Source organism: Bombina bombina, chromosome 4, assembly GCF_027579735.1.
Source record: "Bombina bombina isolate aBomBom1 chromosome 4, aBomBom1.pri, whole genome shotgun sequence".
In the NCBI taxonomy this organism is placed as follows: Eukaryota; Metazoa; Chordata; class Amphibia; order Anura; family Bombinatoridae; genus Bombina; species Bombina bombina.
The window spans coordinates 92,076,867-92,088,545 of NC_069502.1; the positions used below are offsets into that span (position 1 = coordinate 92,076,867).

Here is an 11,679-nt window from a genome sequence, read left to right on the forward strand (position 1 = left end):
CAGAATTTCTCTGGCATACAAGGTGTTACATCTAACCCAAAGTAGCTGTCATAAATCTGGGTAAAGTGTGAGGTCAAGACACAAAGATCTTAAATTAGACAATATCTCTACACATTTTATTGTGGCAACAATTTTTGTTGAAGTTTGTGATACAGTTTTTTTAAGAATTCTGGCAGCTAGTGTATCACTATTTTGTGTGAGCCCAGCCACACGTGGCAGCTCAGATCCCGCTCATAGACCATGGAATCCATACCCCTGGTCTAGCAGAGCTTGGCTTAGCTCACCAATTCATGCTCACAGCTACCAGAACCAAGCTTCCAGATGACTAAATCATGTCTCTTGGAGAATGGAATGGCATACCCAGATCTCCAACTCTTGCCCCTAGTCCTTTGAAATCGGGCACCAATAACCTCCCCCCTAAGCTACCAGGTTCCATCACCAGATCGCCAAATATGGTCAGGATCCACCCCTGAAATCACCAAACTACGCACCTTTAGCTAATCTAACAGAACCCCTGACCAAAAGATCTCAAGTCCTTCAAAGATGCAGGTGAGCTGCAAAAGGAACCGATATGGAGTTTTGACATATTTATCTAACATATTATCTATTCTCCCCCATTTGACCTAGAGAAATAACTTATCCTTGTAAGTGAGGTAGGGCACCACTGTGATTAGATTGCCTGTCCCTCTATTATTTGTGATTTGTATATTGAGTAATAACCTAGAAAAAGTTGGTATATATGTTGGATATTGTCAACATAGATAAATACATTAGAATTCCAAAAAATGGGCAGTGATCTGGGTCAATCAGGCATAGGGATAGACTGGTCTTTTGGGTGAACAGAAAATTCTTAACAAGGCAATCTTGGTGACTGTGCCACTCCCCATTAAAGGGACATCTTGGGGAAAACTCTGGTTGTTCCACAGCATCATGTATAATAATTGCTTGATTCATGTATGAGCTAATTTTATCTTTATCTCCTTTGCTGTGGGAAGTTAGGGTTTACATAAAAATTCCAGGCAATTTTATAGGGTAAACGGAAACTTGTCTCACTCATATAATTTTGTGTACTCACATTTCAGCCATGCCAGAAGGACCTACAGTACGAAGGTTCTGTTCCTTAGTCTCCCCTTTTGTTGGTCAGTTTGTGGTGAAGGTTGGAGGAAGCACCAGGCAGATAGCTCTCCAGGATTTGCAAGGGCAGCATTTCCTGAACTGTCAGGTAAACATCATATTTGGTGTCTATAGTTTGTCCTAAATGCACGTGTGAATAATATATAGAGTTGGTAAATATTAAAGGGACTAGTGTAGTCCATCAGAAGGTGTTGATATGGGAGACTTTGACACATCGATAGTTCTGACCTCTAGATGTTTCCTATATTTTCTATGTCAATTACAATGTTTGAGTTAGCTACGTGATATTCCACAGTACTTGGTGAAATCCTTGTTTCTACCTTTACTCACTCGGGCTAGAGTCATAGACCACCACACAGATCTACTATATAGCTCATACCTGTTTGTTGCCAGATTATAGAGTGCCCCATATATTTGAGTGAGTTGCTAATCAAAGGGGGCTCCTAACATCATTGCAGGAAGAAGATATACTCCCTATACTATAGTCTGTGCTCCTCATATATTTATAATAAGCTCTCCCCACTTGAGCTGACTCCACTCCTATTATCTCCACCATTAGGCTTTAATTTCTATCCCCTTACAAGTGTCTCCTGCTGATATTCAACTCCCTTAGTACCTGAGTATAGCATGTGGACAGAATACTTACATCTATTTCTATTCTCCAAGAACAGCATCAATACTTGACTCTACCTTTACATTGTTTTAATACCCAAGCTATATATATCTTAAAAATATTCCTCCCCATCAAGAAAACTAGAAAACCTTCTATACTATTTTGCTATTAGGTGCAATTTATAACTACATTACACTATCACAAGCAGTGTTTACCCGCTGAAACATTCCCCTTTAAGGAGCCATAAGGCCCTGATGTGGCCACAGCGAACTATCATGCATTCCCAAGTAGTCAATAAGCGACCAACCAAATAGTCCTACAAATTTGATATTGTTAAAGTAAAATGGAGGTTTCTTAAGCTTTTACCTCGTAACTCACTGCATGTCTTGCTTAGATTTGTGTTTACCATTTGCTTGAATTGTTACCTTTATGATTGTATGGCAGTCATTGTGTATTTTATTCTTTGCAAAACCTCAATAAAAGGAAGAAAAGAAAAAAAAATGGCTAAAAAAAGGCCTAAAACCTGGTGGGTGGGACAGCAGAATTTTGAGTGCCTAGGGCAGCACAAAACATAAATACGCCACTGCTCCTGTTCTATATCCGTGCCTTCTATCGCTACCTGATCTGTTTGTTCTATACTTTATTATAGTTTCTCCAGAGTGGCAGCTGGATAGTTTATTTTCCTTAGGCGCTCCTATCCTTTTCATAAAAAACAAATATTGGACTTCCGGTAGGCGGGCATACCAGGCAGACGCAGAAACTCTGAGCTCCATATCTTGGAGCCATAACATAGGTCTATAAGGCTAATTAACCTGCCTAGCCCCACACTGTAAGGCACTGTCGGGTAGCGCAAATCTCCGCTGACCATTTAACAGCAGTGTGAGAATCTTCACATCGGATCCAGCGACCGGGAGCACTATTGAAGAAAGGCGCCACGCTGCAACGCCCCGCCATCTTGACTCGTGCCACATCTAAGTGCAGAGCAGAGAAGCGCCCCAGCCAAAAAATCTATTGCTACATACTACTAGCTAGGTAAAGTAAAAAGCCCCTGGCGATAACAAACTGAGAGTGTGCTTTTTTCTGTCTGGGGGTGGTGCAAATGATACACGGGACACTGGAGGAATAGGCCAGATAGCCTGGGTTAAAGTTCTGGACATTGCATTAATACCCGCACCACAGCTACAGTTGCATAAAGTAGCGGGACATCTGGCAACCCACGGCACTACAGGCTAACACGGCACACTCTACCACCCCCTGGAAAGATAGACAGCTTAGTATAAGGAGCATTGCAGGGTAGTGATATTCACGCGGTTGCGGCCCGCGGCCCATACCTGTTCAAACACACAGCACCAACCTCCCCAGCTGAAGTGAACACCAAGAGAGGTTTGTTGGAGTTGCTAAAGCTCCATATCAGCTACAGGCCATACTCACAGTATATCACAACGGCCCAGACTATCAGGCAGCGGCCTAAACTCATTGATTGGAGGTCAAACATAAGAAACTTTGTGGCTGGAGGGCTGAGGAGTCTATTTTTACAGGGGTCACTGGCTGCAATTACAGGGGACTATACTGCAAATTCTGTCTGTCAGGAGACTACAGAGATTTATACAGAAAAAATACTAAAGTCTCAGTTATCGTGAGCTTCGATGAAAGTTGACATTCTTTTATAAAATCCCACCCACTACATCTGCAGACATGTCGCACAGGGCAAAAAATACAGATAGCAAAAGACAACAAAAATTTATGGCAGAAAACCAGGCAGAGGATTCAGCCCTGTTGAATCAAGATACCCCCCTGAGATTAGATCATAATGCTTTATTGCAAGAATTGAAATCTTTTTTTTCTTCCTAAAATGGACTCACTACAAACAGGAGTAGACACGAGGTGCGCCAGTTTGCTGCCAGAATAACTGCAGCTGAAACTCGCATCTCAGATGTAGAAGACAGACAGGTCTCAACTGACACAACCATTAAACAACTGGTAAAAAAAACACAGATACTCCAAGACCGAGTAGACGACTTGTAAAATAGAAGTCGGCGCAACAATCTCCGGTTAGTAGGTGTACCGGAATCCGTTAAGGGCAAAACCCTGCTAGAGTTTGTGGCGCTGACCTTTCCTAAACTATTGGGCATACACCCTGACATCCTACCAATTGATGTAGAGAGAGCACATCGCATAGGCCCGGAAGGAGGCCTAGATCAGGCAAGAAACAAGCCACGGCAAGTCATATTTAAATGCTTGAACTTTCAAGAAAAGCTTAAAATTCTGAGGGCCTATCGGGCTCGTAAAGAAACAACATTTGAAGGCTCAAAACTTCTCCTTTTTCAGGACTACTCCATGGATGTAACAAAGCAGAGAAAAGAGTTTGCCCCTCTGTGTTCGATGCTACATGAACAGGGGAGACAAGTGGCCTTATTGTTCCCGGCAAAGCTTCGGCTACAGACACCGCATGGTGTCAAATTTTTTCATTCTCCACAAGCCCTGAAAAGCTTCCTGGCCACTGAAGAACAACACCAGCCAGTATGAGGATAACTCTACAACCTATCCGAGGTCCCTCTGTCTTGAGGGAACATGATCTCTTTTGTACTCCTAGTATAGGGCTTTAAATAAATGGCTGGGCAAACCTTACTGCCATATAGTACTGGGGGTCATGGTGGCCCTTGGGTCACGAAGGAAGACTGTTGCGGCGGGGGGTTATCCCAACCCCCATGGGTAATGTTGTATCACTTCAATTTTTTGTGTTATGGTTATATGTTGTTACTGTTTTCAAGTTATACTTGTTATATTGGTTCAATTAGCTGTTTATTACTATGGCAGCCATCTTTGACAGCAGATGTAAAGATTGATTTGCAGACATTAGGATGGTTTAAAATGTTAAGATATAAGTTACAATATTCTGGTGCAGATTTTTTAGTCATTCCTGGACACATGATCACAACACTTTACTTGCAAGGAGGATTACACTACAGAGATAGGGGGAACACAGGTGGAAACATACTACTAGATCCCACAGCGACAAACACGCAAGTGGCTAAGAATGCCTACAACTCTAGCTAGTGGAACATGGAGATCTGAGAGCAATCCTGTCACACCCACTCAAACTGCAGCTACAAATCTACACCAGGCCGGGTTGGGGGGACATATTGAGGAGAGGACAGTTGAGAGCAGAGGGGATCTAGAAGACAGACATCACACACTAAGCAACGTACTAGAACAACCACAAATCACTGACACACGTACCCCGCATAGTTCTAGACAACAACCACAACCTATAGAAGTCTACTTAAAGGAAAATGATAACTCTATGACACAGCTAGGAGGTAAGACCTTAGAGCCAACCACATGTAGTTTGCATAGTTTCAGACTGGAAAGCCAACAGATGAAGGGGATTCACACTGTGAATGTTCTAGAGGTACATGTAAAAGATATTTGTCTTTCACCCTGCTGATTTGTGAAATGTTATGCATGTATTTAGGATTATTTTGCTATCTTGTGTCCTGCTTTGATTTGCCAACTTGCAGACCCCACCCTCCTCCTCCCCGGGCCCTTTACCCTCCTCCCCTCTCCCCACCGCTCTTGCTATTTACCTTACCCACCCCCCCCCCCCTTTTTCTTTCTTCTTTTTTTTTTTTTTTTTTTTTTTTTTTCTTCACTAGACATCACAAACTTACATAGATGCCACTTAGAGTTTTAACCTGGAATGTGGGGGGCCTTAATACACCTATTAAGCGAAAGGCGGTCCTTAACCATCTTAAGAAGTTAGGCACTGACATTGCTATGCTTCAAGAGACACATCTCTCAGACACTGAACACCAGAAACTAAGGAGGGAATGGGTGAATCAGGTAGTCTTTTTGTCGCACACGAGAGCCAGTAGGGGTCTGGCGGTGGTGTTCGGGAAAAAGCTGACGGTCAATATAAAAAATACATACCTTGACCCTAACTCCAGATACATGATAATTGAGGTGACTGTTGACTCGGTAGACTATGTGCTATGTAATATATATGCACCAAATCATAGAGATCTGAAATTCTGGGAGAACTTAATAGAACATCTGGCACCTCACCTGGGCTCCAAATTGATAATCGGAGGGGATTTTAATATTTCTCCCACTCATACCCTGGACAGACAATGGTTAGATCCCCTTAGAGTTAAAGATCCCAAAAGAAATTACAAAGCAAAATACGAATCTAAAATATTCAAAATGTTCGAAGCAGATATTAATACTAGTGATGTGTGGAGGTTATATAACCCAGAGGGCAGAGAATACACATGTCTTTCAAAAGCTAAACACACACTGTCTAGGATAGATATTTTCCTAATAGATAACAAATTGACAGATCGTGTTCAGGACTGCAAAATCCATGACATACTGATCTCAGACCATGCACCAGTTGCATTGACATTGGAAACTGACAGATCACACACCAATAGAAATATCCTTCGCTTCCCTACTTACCTGACGAAGTCTGAATCTTTCATCAAATTCCTGCAACACTCATGGACAGACTATGCAACAGACAATGCTATTCACATAGATAATGTAGCACTATTCTGGGAGACAGCCAAAACCGTACTGGCAGGTAACATTATCTCTTATGCAGCTAAAGTAAAACAAAAGACCCAATATAGACATAGAACACTACAAAAACAGCTTGGTCAGGCCTACCACCTATACCTCCAGACTAATTCGAAAGTTTTGTACGATAAATATTTAGCGGCAAAAGCTGAGTTGGAGGCATTTGCACACCAACAGGCAGCGTCTGGATTATTAAAAACAGCGGGCAGATTCTATAGATTTGGGAACCGTGTGGGTAGATTATTGGCCACGTTGACTAAAGCCCAAACGGCAAAGATCAATGTTGCTGCTCTGCGCTGGAAAGGTGGGACATATACCAATCCCACAGACATAGTGAATTGTTTTAAACAATATTATACTCAGTTGTATACCAGACAGGCCCCAGTATCGGGAGAACAGTTGACTCAATTCTGGGAATCAATAGGATTACCACAGGTCACCCCAGACCAACTAGATAAACTGAATGCCCCGATTACCCCAGATGAATTAGCTTCCACTCTGAAAAACCTACCCCAGGGCAAGACACCGGGCCCAGACGGCCTGCCTTCCGAATTTTACAAAGTCTTACAGCCACAACTGACCACCACCCTTGTCCGGCTGTTCAACTCCTTCATGCTGACAGAAGAGCGTCCCTCAAAGGAATTTATGGCGGCACACAACGCTTATCCCTAAACCAGGCAAGGACCATTCCTTGCCGGAATCTTATAGACCCATCTCACTCTTGAATGTGGACTATAAGCTGCTCACCAAAATCATAGCAAATAGACTCAAGACCGTACTGCCGGATCTGATCCACCCAGATCAGACAGGTTTTATATTCAAACGCACGTCAGTGGTGAACCTGCGGAGAGTCTTGCAGGTTATAGATCATTACTGGACTAAGGGAAATAGCGTTGATGAAAAAAGGGATCGGGAGGCCTTCCTGCTGTCACTTGACGCAGAGAAGGCCTTCGATAGGGTATAGTGGCCCCATTTGATGGAATCACTTCATGAATTTGGTTTCGGAGGCCCCTTTTTGGAGGTACTAGGCAAAATTTATGATTCACCAGTGGCCAGGGTTCTCTCTAATGGCCTTTTTTCGGAAGACTTCCATTTACAGAGAGGCACCAGACAATGTTGCCCCCTCTCCCCGCTATTGTTCAACCTGGCATTGGAGCCATTAGCCACAAAGCTCAGGCGGGCCTTCCCGGGTATAATAATAAAAGACGCCCCTCTTCAATTGGCATTATACGCGGATGATATGTTGCTATTTGTGGATTCTCCGCAAACTCATATCCCCACCATACTTCAAACAAAAGAGGAATTTGGTAACTTGTCGGGGTACAAGATAAATGCCTCCAAATCCGAGGTCTTATGGCTTCTTAGAAGGCCACACATCAATCATAACTTCCCGTTTGTAGAAGCAACAGAAGGTCTTACATACCTAGGCATTCACCTGCATCGGGACCCTTCGAAAATTTATAAACTGAATTTGTCTAACAAATGCACACAGCTGTCATCTCAGCTATCGAACTGGCTTAACCTCCCTTTGGGACTATCGGGCAGAGTCAATTTAGTCAAGATGACTATATTACCTAAAACCCTCTATCCAATGCTCATGTTGCCGTTTCTCCTAACTAACGCAGACTTACAACTGCTAACCAGGGCAATTTCTCAATTTATTTGGAAAAAAAATAGGCCGAGAATAGCGTTGGAAAAACTACAACTTCCATATTCTGCTGGAGGCTTAGCCCTCCCGAATTTAAAGCTATATAATTGGGCGGCATTGGCCAGGCTGGTAATAGATTGGCAACTGGGCACGGCCCACTTTGGGGATGACAGGTTGGAAAGAGCTGTGGTGGCTCCCATCTCGTTGGCTTACCTACCCTATGGAAACGGGAAAACACTCCCTGCCGACATTCTCAACAATGTGTCAGAGACCCATTGAGAGCCTGGCACAAGATTAATAAATATCTAAATGTTGACTCCCCCCCCCCCCCCCCCCCCCGAAAATTCATCCCAGTAGTGGGGAACCCAGATTTCCCCGCAGGATCGGACCAGGAACCTTTTCAAACCTGGAAAGGGTTGGGCCTTAAAGTTATAGGAGACGTGCTGGACCCACTGCAACACACGGTCCGCTCATTTCAAGAATTAAAAACCAAATTCCTAATTCCAAATGGCCATTTTTATGAATATTTGCAACTAAGGCACTATATAGGGTCGTTGCAAGTGTCTAATGAGGGGTTCTATGAAGCATCGCCTTTTGCAATAGCCCAGACTTTATTCCAAATGGAATCATTCTCGCTGTCCCACATCTATGCACGTCTTCTGCGACAGAAAGAACCTATGGTCTTGCCAAAACTGTTGCAAAAACTTAATACCATATGCTCGACGGAATTGACGGCACAAGACATCAAGGAGAACCTGGAGAAAGCTAGACAGGCATCACTAGCGGTTTCACATAGGGAATCACAGGTTAGAATTCTACATATGGACTATATCACACCACACAGACTAAATGGGACAAACGAGTCCCGGACCATTGTATTAAATGCAGAATGGCAACTCCCTCACTCCAACACTATTTCTACACATGCCCGAAGGTTGGGAGGTTTTGGGCTCAATGTCAATACTGGCTGAAGATTACATTCCAAATAGAGATCAAATTCACAGAGCTAGAAATTTTCCTATTTAAATGGGAGGATACACACAAGAGGTTACATAAATTCCTTTCACTATACACAATGCTGGCTAGACAGTGCATTCTCAAAAGATGGATTACTAGGCAAGCACCAACAATAGCACAGCTGAATCACCTGGTACTCAAACAGCTTTTTGTGGAACAGCATGATGTTAAACTTGACACAGCAAGTAGACTACGCCCCTTCCTTCGCAAATGGAAAATATACATAGATACATTAGATCCTTCCGTACAGAGTCAAATAATGAAACCATTCGCTCACCTGGAGGCAGTGTTACAAATGAATATTAGAGAGGAAGGGCATCGCCCATCGGGTGGGGAACAGACTAATGTTCCCTTAGAGGTCATGTTCTGAACTGGGTCGTTTTTTTTGTTTGTTTGTTTTTCCTCTCTCCACCTCTTCCTTACTTAGCTCTCTCTCCCTTCATCCTCTCCCCTCCACGTCCGGTTGATGATCGAAAGTAGCGGCACCAGAGAGTTAACTGTTTCTTGGTTCTAGGTTAAGTTGTAAATAGTTTTTAGAAGTTTTAAATAAGAGAAAAACTTTCAAAGGAACGGAGTGCAAAACCAAGAGCAAACACTGGAGTCATGGCTCACAACCTTTCGGACTTACTGTCTTATAATGATTCTATATTTTAATGTCAGGCATAAACATCTGTGGATTTAACTGTATGTATATCGATTGTAAGAATTGACTGATGTTGTTATTGTATATGCTTCGTTTCCTTTAATAAAAGTAAATTTAAAAAAAAAACAAAAAAAACAAATATTACCAAATACAGCTAGATCTGAGTGACTATATGTAAACCAGAACCACAATTTATGTTAGTTTTATGGAAAATGAGAGGTCCATTTCCTGGTGATAAAGATATCTGGCATTCATAGAAGACAAAAGGAATTGGAGTTTTGATTACTATAATTTATTTTGTCTGTGTGGCTTCCATTTTTAGGTACATGGAAAAAATTTGTATCTTTCCTTTGGTACTGATCTCAAAAAAGAAATCACAGAAAGTGATTTATATCACTCAAAAGGTGAGGACTCGCACACTTTAGGAGCAGTGAGTAGCAAGAACTGCCTGCTAAGCAAAGACTCGCCAGAAGAACAGTCAGTGAGCCCTTGTACCACAAGTAAGGACTGTTTAATTGTAGAGGATCATGCATGTAAATGGCTCCGTTTCCATTTTGGACTGTACGGCAGTGTTCGCGCCAATGAGTTTTCACGAGCTAAACAAGGAAATAAGAGAGGGGACTGGAGAGACCCAACACCAAGGTAGATAAAGGATAAACCCACATTTTAGCTTTTACATTGTTTCACGTTGTTATTTCTTAGGGGTTTGTCTAAATTTTTATGTGATTTTCTCTGGTTTTTTACATGTTCTTGTTTTTAGGTTAACCCTTCACTTTGACAGTAAGGGTTTTTTGGTGTTTTACAATTGCCGCATGGCATGGTGCTCATCGCCATTTTCGGAACCTGGCTGTGATATTCTTTCCCCAGAATTTAATAAAGAGAGGGCCTTACAATCACTTGCCTTTCCAAGACCAGTCTGTATTACTCTGATGGACCAGAAGTGTTTCTCAGGAGTAGGTATGGATAGTGAGTCTTACCGCAACCGTTAAATGTAATGTCATGTGTCTGCATTAGTTAACACCTGGCTCATAGATTTTTAACATATTTAAAGGGACAGTCTACACCAGAATTTTATTGTTTAAAAAGCTAGATAATCCCTTTATTACCATTCCCCAGTTTTGCATAACCAACACGTTTATATTAATATACTTTTTAGCTCTGTGATTACCTTGTATCTAAGCCTCTGCAGACTGCCTCCTAATCTCAGTGCTTTTGACAGACATGCAGTTTAGCCAACCAGTGCAGACTCCTAAATAACTCCACGGGAGTGAGCACAATGTTTATCTATATGACACACATGAACTTGTACTGTCTAACTGTGAAAAACTGTCAAAATGGTTTGAGCTAGGAGGCGGTTTTCAACGGTTTAGAAATCAGTTTGAGCCTACCTAGGTTTAGCTTTTCAAAAATGCCACCAAGGGAACAAAGCAAATTTAAGGGACACTGAACCCAAATCTTTTCTTTCGTGACTTAGAGCATGCAATTTTAAGAAACTTTCTAATTTACACCTTTTATCATTTTTCTTCGTTCTCTTGCTATCTTTATTTGAAAAAGAAGTCCTCTAAGTTAAGGAGCCAGCTAAATTTTGGTTAAGACCCTGGACAGCACTTGTTTATTGGTGGGTGACTTTATCCACCAATCAGCAAGAACAACCCAGGTTGTTCACCAAAAATGGGCCGGCATCTAAACTTACATTCTTGCTTTTCAAATAAAGATACCAAGAGAATGAAGAAAATTTGATAATAGGAGTAAATTAGAAAGTTGTTTAAAAGTGCATGCTCTATCTGAATCACGAAAGGAAAGATTTGGGGTTTAATATTCCTTTCAACTAGAATCCGTAATACAAAAAATGACTTAAATGACCTTTTTTTTCCAAAAGAGACGAGGTATACTGTTTAAAGGGATATTCCAGCCAAAATTGGAAACCACATGGGTGCATTTCGGTATTGAACAGAAGCATTTTTGTAATATACATGTATTAGCAAAAATGCTTCTAATAAAAGCTATAACTGTTTCAAAGGTGTATTTAAGTATGCACCGTGCACC

At 41.9% G+C, this 11,679-nt stretch overlaps 1 protein-coding gene across 1 annotated transcript in view; it reads left to right on the plus strand.

Annotated features, from left to right (window-relative positions):
- The first annotated feature begins 1,084 nt into the window (after positions 1–1,084).
- The window catches only part of NEIL2 (nei like DNA glycosylase 2), a 12,621-nt gene continuing 2,026 nt past the window's right edge, over positions 1,085–11,679 (plus strand). Inside the window, exons 1-2 of the mRNA XM_053708920.1 lie at positions 1,085–1,233; positions 10,400–10,590. Of these exons, the coding sequence (XP_053564895.1) occupies positions 1,085–1,233; positions 10,400–10,590 (340 nt within the window). The remainder of the gene's footprint in view (positions 1,234–10,399; positions 10,591–11,679) is intronic.